Source organism: Oncorhynchus clarkii, chromosome 9 (assembly GCF_045791955.1).
Source record: "Oncorhynchus clarkii lewisi isolate Uvic-CL-2024 chromosome 9, UVic_Ocla_1.0, whole genome shotgun sequence".
In the NCBI taxonomy this organism is placed as follows: domain Eukaryota; kingdom Metazoa; phylum Chordata; class Actinopteri; order Salmoniformes; family Salmonidae; genus Oncorhynchus; species Oncorhynchus clarkii.
Genome location: NC_092155.1, coordinates 53833876 through 53846022, shown reverse-complemented (window position 1 = coordinate 53846022; position 12147 = coordinate 53833876). Strand labels below are relative to the sequence as shown.

The 12147-nt window shown below is 39.5% G+C and overlaps 1 protein-coding gene across 7 annotated transcripts in view; it reads left to right on the top strand.

The window, feature by feature from the left end:
- LOC139416540 (phosphatidylinositol-4,5-bisphosphate 3-kinase, catalytic subunit delta) overlaps nucleotides 1-11787 on the top strand; it is a 52030-nt gene extending 40243 nt beyond the window's left edge. For 5 of the 7 annotated variants that reach the window (XM_071165285.1, XM_071165286.1, XM_071165284.1 and 2 more), the window contains exons 21-23: nucleotides 7513-7658; nucleotides 8166-8298; nucleotides 8797-11786. In XM_071165285.1, the coding sequence (XP_071021386.1) occupies nucleotides 7513-7658; nucleotides 8166-8298; nucleotides 8797-8934 (417 nt within the window). In that variant the 3' untranslated portion in view covers nucleotides 8935-11786. Of the gene's footprint in view, nucleotides 1-7512; nucleotides 7659-8165; nucleotides 8299-8796 lie in introns of all 7 variants that reach the window. The other 2 variants (XM_071165289.1, XM_071165288.1) reach the window with 1 other exon arrangement.
- Nucleotides 11788-12147: the final 360 nt, after the last annotated feature.

Genomic DNA, 12147 nt, shown 5'->3' with positions numbered 1-12147 from the left:
AGGATTTCTTTTTATGTGTAGAAACTTGATAATTTGTATAAGTCTGATTAGAGTGGGCATTCCTGGTAGGAATAGAACTCATTGTTTATACCTAAGAAACAAAAATGTTTAGCTTTTTTATCTTACACAATTAATCATTCATAAAGTAAACTGATTAACACTTATTCTTAGACAGACAATGGAAATGCCAGTAAGTCAAAATAATCACACTTGACCTCTCAAAAACTATGATACTGACTCTACTACATGTGATAGGTGGATGGATCGATAGATGACAAAAGTATGTGGACACTTGCTCGTCAAACATCTCATTCCAATATCATGGGCATTAATATGGAGTTGGTCCGCCCTTTGCTGCTATAACAGCCTCTACCTCTTCTTGAAAGGCTTTCCACTACATGTTGGAACATTGCTGCGAGGACTTGCTTCCATTCATCCACGAGCATTAGTGAGGTTGGGCACTAATGTTGGCCGATTAGGCCTGGCTCGCAGTCGGACTTCCAATTCGTCCCAAAGGTGTTCGATGGGGTTGAGGTCCGGGGCTCTGTGCAGGCCAGTCAAGTTGTTAAACACTGATCTCGAAAAAACATTTCTGTATGGACCTCGCTTTGTGTACAGGGGCATTGTCATGCTGAAACATGAAAGGTCCATCCCCAAACTGCTGCCACAAAGTTGGAAGCACAGAGTCGTCTATAAAAGGCTGTAGCATTAAGATTTCTCTTCACATAAACTAAGGGGCCTAGCCCGAACCATGAAAAATAACCCCAGACCATTATTCCACCAAACTTTACAGTTGGCACTATGCATTGGGGCAGGGAGCATTCTCCTGGCATCCTCTAAACCCAGATTCATCCGTCGGACTGCCAGATGGTGACGCGCGTGATTCATCACTCCAGAGAACCTGTATCAACTGCTCCAAAGTCCAATGGCGGCGAGCTTTACACCACTCCAGCCGATGCTTGGCATTGCGGGTGGTGATCTTAGGGTTGTGTGCGGCTGCTTGGCCATGGAGACCCATTTCATGAAGCTCCCGACGAACAGTTATTGTGCTGACATTGCTTCCAGAGAAAGTTTGGAACTCTGTAGTGTGTATTGCAAACGAAGACAGACGATTTTTACGTGCTAAGTGCTTCAGCACTCTGCGGTCCCTTTCTGTGAGCTTGTGTAGCCTACCACTTTGCGGCTGAGCCGTTGTTGTTCCTATATGTTTATACTTCACAATAACAGCATTTACAGTTGACCAGGGCAGCCCTAGCAGGGCAGACATTTGAAGAACAAACTCGTTGGAATCCAATTGTTGAAAGTCACTGAGCTCTTCAGTAAGGCCATTCTACTGCCAATGTTTGTCTATGGAGATTGCATGGCGGTGTGCTTGATCTTATACACCTGTCTGCAATGGGTGTGGCTGAAATAGCCAGATCCACTCATTTGAAGGGGTGTCCACATACTTTTGGATGGATAGATACATACAGTGCCTTGCGAAAGTATTCGGCCCCCTTGAACTTTGCGACCTTTTGCCACATTTCAGGCTTCAAACATAAAGATATAAAACTGTATTTTTTTGTGAAGAATCAACAACAAGTGGGACACAATCATGAAGTGGAACGACATTTATTGGATATTTCAAACTTTTTTAACAAATCAAAAACTGAAAAATTGGGCGTGTAAAATTATTCAGCCCCCTTAAGTTAATACTTTGTAGCGCCACCTTTTGCTGCGATTACAGCTGTAAGTCGCTTGGGGTATGTCTCTATCAGTTTTGCACATCGAGAGACTGAATTTTTTTCCCATTCCTCCTTGCAAAACAGCTCGAGCTCAGTGAGGTTGGATGGAGAGCATTTGTGAACAGCAGTTTTCAGTTCTTTCCACAGATTCTCGATTGGATTCAGGTCTGGACTTTGACTTGGCCATTCTAACACCTGGATATGTTTATTTTTGAACCATTCCATTGTAGATTTTGCTTTATGTTTTGGATCATTGTCTTGTTGGAAGACAAATCTCCGTCCCAGTCTCAGGTCTTTTGCAGACTCCATCAGGTTTTCTTCCAGAATGGTCCTGTATTTGGCTCCATCCATCTTCCCATCAATTTTAACCATCTTCCCTGTCCCTGCTGAAGAAAAGCAGGCCCAAACCATGATGCTGCCACCACCATGTTTGACAGTGGGGATGGTGTGTTCAGGGTGATGAGCTGTGTTGCTTTTACGTCTTGCATTGTTGCCAAAAAGTTCAATTTTGGTTTCATCTGACCAGAGCACCTTCTTCCACATGTTTGGTGGGTCTCCCAGGTGGCTTGTGGCAAACTTTAAACAACACTTTTTATGGATATCTTTAAGAAATGGCTTTCTTCTTGCCACTCTTCCATAAAGGCCAGATTTGTGCAATATATTGTTGTCCTATGGACAGAGTCTCCCACATCAGCTGTAGATCTCTGCAGTTCATGCAGAGTGATCATGGGCCTCTTGGCTGCATCTCTGATCAGTCTTCTCCTTGTATGAGCTAAAAGTTTAGAGGGACGGCCAGGTCTTGGTAGATTTGCAGTGGTCTGATACTCCTTCCATTTCAATATTATCGCTTGCACAGTGCTCCTTGGGATGTTTAAAGCTTGGGAAATCTTTTTGTATCCAAATCCGGCTTTAAACTTCTTCACAACAGTATCTCGGACCTGCCTGGTGTGTTCCTTGTTCTTCATGATGCTCTCTGCGCTTTTAACGGACCTCTGAGACTATCACAGTGCAGGTGCATTTATACGGAGACTTGATTACACACAGGTGGATTGTATTTATCATCATTAGTCATTTAGGTCAACATTGGATCATTCAGAGATCCTCACTGAACTTCTGGAGAGAGTTTTCTGCACTGAAAGTAAAGGGTTATATAGAGGCACTAATACTGTCCTGGTTGAGCATTATAAATGTAAAGAAGTACTTTTAGGTGTCAGGGAAAATGTATGGAGTAAAAGGTACATTATTCTCTTAAGGAATAGAGTGGAGTAAAAGTAAAAGATGTCTAAAATATAAATAGTAAAGTACAGATACCCCCCAAAACGACTGAAGTAGTACTTTCAAGCATTTTTACTTACAGTTGAAGTCGGAAGTTTACATACACCTTAGCCAAATACATTTAAACTCAGTTTTTCACAATTTCTGACATTTAATCCTAGTAAAAATTCCCTGTTTTAGATCAGTTACGATCACCACTTTATTTTAAGAATGTGAAATGTCAGTATAATAGTAAAGATAATGATTTATTTCAGCTTTTATTTCGGTCATCAGATTCCCAGTAGTCAGAAATGTAAATACACTCAATTAGTATTTGGTAGCATTACCTTTAAATTGTTTAACTTGGGTCAGACGTTTCGCGTAGCCTTCCACAACCTTCCCACAATAAGTTGGGTGAATTTTGGCCCATTCCTCCTGACAGAGCTGGTGTAACTGAGTCAGGTTTGTAGGCCTCCTTGCTTGCACACACTTTTTCAGTTCTGGCCCACAAATTTTCTATAGGCTTGAGGTCAGTGCTTTGTGATGGCCACTCCAATACCTTGACTTCGTTGTCCTTAAGCCATTTTGCCACAACTTTGGAAGTATGCTTGGGGTCATTGTCCATTTGGAAGACCCATTTGCGATCAAGCTTTAACTTCCTGACTGATGTCTTGAGATGTTGCTTCAATATATCCACATAATTTTCCTAACTCATGATGCCATCTATTTTGTGAAGTGCACCAGTCCCTCCTGCAGCAAAGCACCCCCACAACATGATGCTGCGACCTCCGTGCTTGTGTTCTTCGGCTTACAAGCCTCCCCCTTTTTCCTCCAAACATAACGATGGTCATTATGGCCAAGCAGTTATATTTTTGTTTCATCAGACCAGAGGACATTTCTCCCAAAAAGTATGATCTTTGTCCCCATGTGCAGTTGCAAATTGTAGTCTGGCTTTTTTATGGCGGTTTTGGAGCAGTGACTTCTTCCTTGCTGAGCGGCCTTTCAGGTTATGTCGATATAGGACTTGTTTTACTGTGGATACTGTGGATTTTACTGTTTCCTCCAGCATCTTCACAAGGTCCATTGCTATTGTTCTGGGATTGAGTTGCACTTTTCGCACCAAAGTACGTACATCTCTAAGAGACAGAAGGTGTCTCCTTCCTGAGTGGTATGACGGCTGCGTGGGTCCATGGTGTTTATACTTCCGGACTATTGATTGTACAGATGAACGTGGTACCTTCAGGCATTTGGAAATTGCTCCCAAGGATGAACCAGACATGTGGAGGTCTACAATTTTTTTTATCTAAGGTCTTGGCTGATTTCTTTTGATTTTCCCATGATGTCAAGCAAAGAGGCACTGAGTTTGAATGTAGGCCTTGAAATTCATCCACAGGTACACCTCCAATTGACTCAAATTATGTCAATTAGCCTATCAGAAGCTTCTAAAGCAATGACATAATTTTCTGGAATTTTCCAAGTTGTTTAAAGGCACTGTCAACTTAGTGTATATACACTTCTGACCCACTGGAATTGTGATACAGTGAATTATAAGTGAAATAATCTGTCTGTAAACAATTGTTGGAAAAATGACTTGTGTCATGCACAAAGTAGATGTCCTAACCGACTTGCCAAAACTATAGTTTGTTAACAAGAAATTTGTGGAGTGGTTGGAAAAAAAAGTGAATGACTCCAACCTAAGTGTATGTAAACTTCCGACTTCAACTGTAAGTACTTCACACCACTGTTAAAAACAAAGTTTGAAAGCAAAACCTTTGCAGTGGTTTTAGTGAAGACAAATGATGCAAACTAGCCACTTTATAAGAATTTATATCATTCATAATAATCTGTAAAGCATTTAAAAAATCGAATGAAATGTTATTTGTCACATGCACCAAAGACAACAGGTTTTTGTTAAATGCTTACTTACAAGCACTTAACCAACAATGCAGTTCAATAAATAGAGTTAAGAAAATATTTACTAAATAAGCTAAATAAAAATAAATTTAAAAAAGTAACACAATAAAATAATTATACCGAGGCTATATATATATACTGGTACCGGTAGGGGTACAGGTTAGTCGAGTTAATTTGTATATGTAGTTAGGGAAAGTGACAATGCATAGATAATAGCAAGTAGCATCAGTGTAAAATCAAAGGGTGGTAGGGGATGTCAATGTAAATAGTCCGGGTGGCCATTTTGTTAATTGTTAAGCAGCCTTATAGTTTGGGGGTAGAAGCTGTTAAGGAGCCTAGACTTGGCGCTGTGGTACCGCTTGCCGTGCGGTAACAGAGAGAACAGTCTATGACTTGGGTGACTGGAGTCTTTGACAATCCTCTGACACCGCCTAGTGTAGAGGTCCTGGATGGCAGGAAGCTTGGCCCCAGTGACGTACTGGGCCGTACGCACTACCCTCTGTAGCACCTTACGTTTGGATGCTGAGCAGTTGCCATACCAGGCGGTGATGCAACCGATCATGATGCTCTCAATGGTGCAGCTGTAGACCTTTTTGAGGATCTGGAGACCTACGCCTAGGGCTGTTGCGGTGACCACATTACCGTCACACCAGTGGTCACGAGTCACGAAGGCAGTCAAATTCCAAATGACCGTTTAGTCACAGTAATTAGGCTTCTCCAAGCTCTGATGGTGCTGCTGGTCATTAGTAGCCTACCAAACTTGCTTAACTGCCTGTTACTCAGCACTCTATTGTCCCTCTAATCACTCTGACAAATGTATATGAAAATCGAATCAAACACGTCATGAGAGCCCATTACTCAACATTTCTATGGGCAATGCAATTGCGGGAGAAAACAGAGTGATGGCCGCTAATAAAAAGACTAGAATCCCATCAGCTTTCTATAGGCTAGGCCAACTATATTTATTTCTCAACTTTCCTAATATTAAGCACATTGCTTATATTTACAACAGGAGTATAGCCTATCTGGCTGGCATGAAAATAAACTACGGGGAAAATTGTCCTCTATTCGCTATTTAAGTGCATAGATGACAGATTTTTTTTCCCACTGCCCCTGTTTCGATACAGGTGCATGATAATGGTTCATTCTAAATCAAAACAAATTTCACACATATATTATTTAGTATATGTAAAGACAAGATGAAATCAAGAATAGTCTGATGGGTGACAATAATAGCCTATCAATTGTGAATTATATATTATCACTTGTGAATGATGCCCAGCATAAGAAACTAGGTCTTTTTAAAAAACTTTTTGGAATCATTGTCGCACACCTCACGTGGCCTAGCCCATAGGCCAATGTGTTTTAATGAGATTTGTATCACAACTAAAGTGGCCAATACTTCTTAAAATTAAGCACATTAATTTGTTTTACAAGCCTAACTGGCATAGATAAGCAACGCTGAGTTTCCAGTTTGGGGAAGATCATTTTCACCATAAAAATGCACCTTTATAATATTAGCATTACATTAATAATTGCATTTGCAGTGACTTTTGATAATGGTGTTTTCTACGTTGTAGAATAATAGTGAAGGTGTCAAAACTATGAAATAACACATATGGAATCATGTAGTAACCAAAAAAGTGTTGAACAAATCTAAATTTATTTTATATTCTTCAAAGTAGCCACCCTTTGCCTTGATGACAGCTTTGCACACACTCAACCAGCTTTACCCTGAATGCCTTTTCAACAGTCTTGAAGGAGTTCCCACATATGCTGAGCACTTGTTGGCTGCTTTTCCTTCACTCTGCGGTCCAACTCATTCCAAACCATCTCACTGGTACTTTCTGCTTTATTTTTTGCTTGTAAGCAGGAATCAGGATAGAATTATGGTCAGATTTGCCAAATGGATGGCAAGTGAGACCTTTGTATGCTTCTCTGTGTGTGGAGTAAAGGTGGTCTAGAGTTTTTTTCCCTCTGGTTGCACATGCTGGTAGAAATGAGGTAAAACGGATTTAAGTTTAATGTCCCCGACCACTAGGAGTGCCGCTTCTGGATGAGCATTTTATTATTTTCTTATGGCCTTATACAGCTCGTTGAGTGCGGTCTAGTGCCAGCATCCGTTTGTGGTGGTAAATAGACGTTTACGAAAAATATGGTAGATAGTGTGGTCTATAGTTTATCATGAGGTACTCTACCTCAGGCGAGCAATACCTCGAGACCTACTTAATATTAGAAATCGCGCACCAAATGTTATTGACAAATAGACACACACCAGACGTAGGTGTTCTGTCAATGCACAGACAACCCAGCCAACTGAATATTATCTGCGTCGTCGTTCAGCCACGACTCGGTGAAACAAGATATTACATTTTTTTATGTCCCGTTGGTAGGATAGTCTCAAGCGGAGATCATCCAGTTTATTTTCCATTTAATGGCTTGTTCATGAATTATTCAATACTTGTGTTACCAACATATTTAATCTGATCCATTTTTAAGACCTCACTTGCCTGCAGCTACAATGGAAATCTCGAATAATGATGTTTCATAATAATGTTTGGATGGTGTGGAAAACGTCTGTTAATCTCCTGCTTGTCTTCCCTCTTTTTTTCTCTTTTAGCTGTTCCACATTGACTTTGGGCACTTTCTGGGAAACTTCAAGAGCAAATTTGGGATCAACAGGGAACGTGTGCCTTTTATTCTGACGTACGACTTTGTCCACGTCATCCAACAAGGGAGGACCAACAACAGTGAGAAGTTTGAAAGGTAAAACATGAAATCTATCAATCCCCTATCATGTGTTCAATTCCCGCTGGGGCCAACCATACGAAAAATGTATGCACGCATGACAGTAACTCTTTGGATAAAACCGTGTGCTAAATGGCATATTTTGTGTTATATAGTATTATATAGTATTTATATTGTATTATATATTGTTCATATCCAACACTGTATTGTCTCTGTTAATATAGAGTTGTACCTAGATAAAAAATAAAACAGAAAGATACATAATGATGTTTTACGAATCTGTCACCGTATTCATGTAATTCCATTTGTTGTTTTGTTTTTACTCCAAATCAGAGACTATAGGGGGCACATCCGATCATCTTAATGTATTTGTCAATCTCATATTATTGATGATTTGTTAGCACCCAACTGTGAATAATTTTACTTATACCTGTACGTACTTATATAACCATGCATACTTATTTTACGGTGATCCTGAAGCTCCATTATAATGGTGTGGTACATCTCGTATTGTGCCACCAACAGGTTCAGAGAGTGCTGTGAGCAGGCCTATAAGATCTTGTGTCGCAATGGGACTCTGTTTGTTAACCTGTTTGCCATGATGAAAGCAGCCGGACTGCCTGAGCTGAGCTCCTTCAAGGACATCCAGTACCTAAAGGTGAGAGGGGCGCCTCCTTTTATTGCCGGATATGTTGAACGGAGCATTATGTATACTGTAGTACATCACTCCTACACACACAATGATTTATGCTATTTTACACTTGTTAGTTCCTCTAGTTTTAGCCACAGTAGTCAGATAACGTCTATGCAAGGTCCTACACCTGAGATCAGTGTCCTTTTCAAAATATGGTTATGATTTGGTGATGGTTACAAGGATACGTCTGCAGCTAGTAATGATGGTGATGATGTTGATGACTAGTGCGATTGATGATAATGGTGATGATGATGTTGGTTGCAAGGACCTCAATGATGGTGATTATGATCATGTTGATGGTGGTGGTGGCAGGGACCTTGCTAACACTGATGATGATAATCTAATGATCATGATATTAATATTGATGATGATTACCAATATAGTAATGTGAGTTGTTTTAAATGGTAAAGGCACATCCGTCATCCTTCTGATATTTTTGTTCTTGTCTCACCCTTTTCTAAGGACTCATTGGCTTTGGGGAAATCGGAGGAAGAAGCGCTGAAGAATTTCAAAGTCAAGTTTAACGAAGCTCTGAGAGAGAGCTGGAAGACCAAGGTGAACTGGATGATGCACTCTCTTGCCAAAGATAGCAGACTTTGAATAAAAGCCACTGCCCGGAGAAGCGTTCTGAACCTTAATACCCCTGATTTGTCGATCTGATCAGGGTTTTCAGCTTTTGGAGCCAAAAGGAATGAAAATGCACTGAAGTCTTTGTCGTAAAATAAGAGCATTTGGCAATGTTTTACAGATGTTTACACCTGACTGGCAGTCATGGTTATGGTTTATGAACTGATGCAAAACTGCAAGTACTTGTTGACAGTCACATTTCATTGGGAGTAATTGCCATTGTTACTATATCATACAGACAGTACAGGGTTGAAAATCATTTGCACATGGGCACGCCCCGTGTCAACCAGACCTATCACCACATGAATAGCGCCCTGAAAGTGACAATCTCAAACCAAATTGGGAGCAAACAACATAATAATGATGCCTAATGAAACAATGTATGAACATTTTGTCAGGAGAGTAGTAAGAGAGAGGAGTTAAATTATATGTGACATACTGTAATAGGAGATTGATTCAATGACTTGATAAGTTGTTTGCATTGATTATAGTTAAATGACCAGGCCAGAGAGAGGTACGTAGGACCTCAAGTGTTTCATGCGGTTTACATTCATTCTATGATTTAAAAAAAAAAAAATTACACTTTTGAATTTTATTATTTTCATTGAAATATACTGTTGTACAGTGAGCTCCAAAAGTATTGATACGTTGTTTTGCTGTTTTGGCTCTGTACTCCAGCACTTTGGATTTGAAATTACACAATGACTACGAGGTTAAAGCACATACTGTCAGCTTTAATTTGAGGGTATCTTCATCCATATCGGGTGAACCATTTAGAAATTACAGCACTTTTGTAAATAGTCCCCCCATTTTAGGGGACCCAAAAGTATTGGGACAAATTAACTTATGTGTATTTAAGTAATAAAAAGTGAAGTAGTCGGTCCCATATTCGTAGCGTGCTGTGACTACAAATTGGTTGGATGCATTTGCTGTTTGTTTTTGTTGTGTTTTAGATTATTTTGTGGCCCAATTAGAAATAAATGGGGAATAATGTATTTGGGGGGATGATACTTGTGCATCTGTAAATTTCTCACTCATCATTATTCATGATTCATTCAGAATTATCCGTAATCATGGTAGCATGGTCCACATTAATGTAGAAGTGTTTAGAAACATATTCTATTCTTATTTACAATAAAAGTGAGTCCAAAATTACTCTACATTATTTACCATTAATTTCTATTGGGCACAAAATAATCTGAAACACAACCAAAACAAACAGCAAGGGCCTCCAACAAATGTGCAGAGTCACAAGCTTGATGTTGTCATTGTGTGCTATGAATATGGGACCAAATACCTAACATTTTACTACTTAAATACACAAGTGAATTTGTCCCAATACTTTTTGTCCCTTACAATCGGGGGACTATGTACAGAAAGTACTGTAATTTCTAAACAGTTAACCCAAAATACCCTCAAATTAAAGCTGACAGTCTGCACTTTAACCACATAGTCATTGTATAATTTCAAATCTAAAATGCTGGAGGACAGTCTGCACTTTAACCGTATAGTCATTGTATAATTTCAAATCTAAAATGCTGGAGTACAGAGACAAAAACGAAACAATTTGTCACTGTCCCAATACTTTCGGTGCTCACTGTATTTAAAATCTTGAAAGTGTGTTAAAGGTTTTTGTACAAAGAATCAAGCTTTCTTTGTAAAGGTACTTTTTAGGTTTTGCCATGATAATGTCATGGAATACGGTCTTATTTGTCTATTGTGTATGTATGAGATTTTGCCATCTGGGATGTTTTATACCTTGTGGAATGAGATACCTCAGTCTGTTGGTTGTAACAGAGATGGAGTCAAGAGTATATTTCCTTCAACAACATTGCATTCCAGCCCTGCTCCTACATAAGTAAAGCAAGACGTTTTGCCAGCCAGGATTTTGAGTCACTGCTACTTGGCCATTTAACTCAGGAGTTGATATTCATACGGTCTTGTCAGAGACTATTACACGAGACCCAGACCCATACACTGGTGCCAGGACTCAGGCCCAAAACTTGGACAGTGATCCCCAGACCAAGTGATCTTGTGCGGTTCTTCAGACCAAGAACACAAGTTTGAGTCTATAATAAATTTGTAATAAGCCATAGCTCTTTATCTCAAGTGTCGCTCTTCAATGTCTCTATGTGGTGACATTATACATAAGCTACCTGCTACATGCTGTGAAATGATGTAGGGTCAATTCTCATGATAGGTCAGTTGAATTGATCTACAATACCTTGAAGAAAATGCAGGGACAGTTCTGTATGTTTTAGCTTTCAGATATGCACTGTATGTTGTTCCCAGTGGCAGTCCTGACCTATGTGCCTCTCTATGCCTTTTACTTTTATGCTTGAGAAAATTATTCTAGAAAATAATACTGTACATACCTAGTGGGCTTTATCTCTCTCATCTCAAAATGCTGTGTCAATGCTGTGTAGAGTGACTGATGTTCTGTGAAAACAAACCATGATATTACTGTATTAATGTACATTTGTCGTTTAATTATGCATTCTGTATCTATTCTCTCCTGATCAGAGTATACTGTGGACAGAATCCACTAATGATTGTTTTAACCATAGGATGTGTGTGTGTGGGGAGGAAGCGTTGCTATTGAACACTGGTGCCTATTTAATTGATTTATCTTGTATGTCCATTATTTTCTGTTGTTGCAGATTGCAAACAAGGGTCAATTGTAAAACATAGGGCATTGCTGTGTGGAACACTGAAAAGCATGAATTAAAGAAGAGCTTTTATATGCATTCCATTGCTCAGTAATATCTGCACTGAATGTTAATATAGCCAGGTAAATGGATATTTTAATAAATTACTATGTTTTAGTATTTTGTTCATTAGTCCACAATCCCATCTCTTGTATTTGCATGGCAGCAGTCAACTTTTCAAGATGGAGCACTTTCAGTACAGAGTAAAAACTGTGATTATGGGTTTATCTTGAAAACTTGACTGCTGACATGCACCATTTGGGGGGGGGGGGGGGTAGTAAAAAACAAGATTTTAAATATATTTTCACACTGAGGTTGGAATAATACTGGGAAAATTATGAAAATGCCCTTCTAGTTTGAAAAGACCACCTGAAATGTCAGCCTGCTATGGTGGGATGGCGTTTTGGCCTGCCTGGTGACATCAGGCAGGTTAATCAGTCCAAATTTCTCTGCCAATAACATCTAGTTTTCTGTTTTT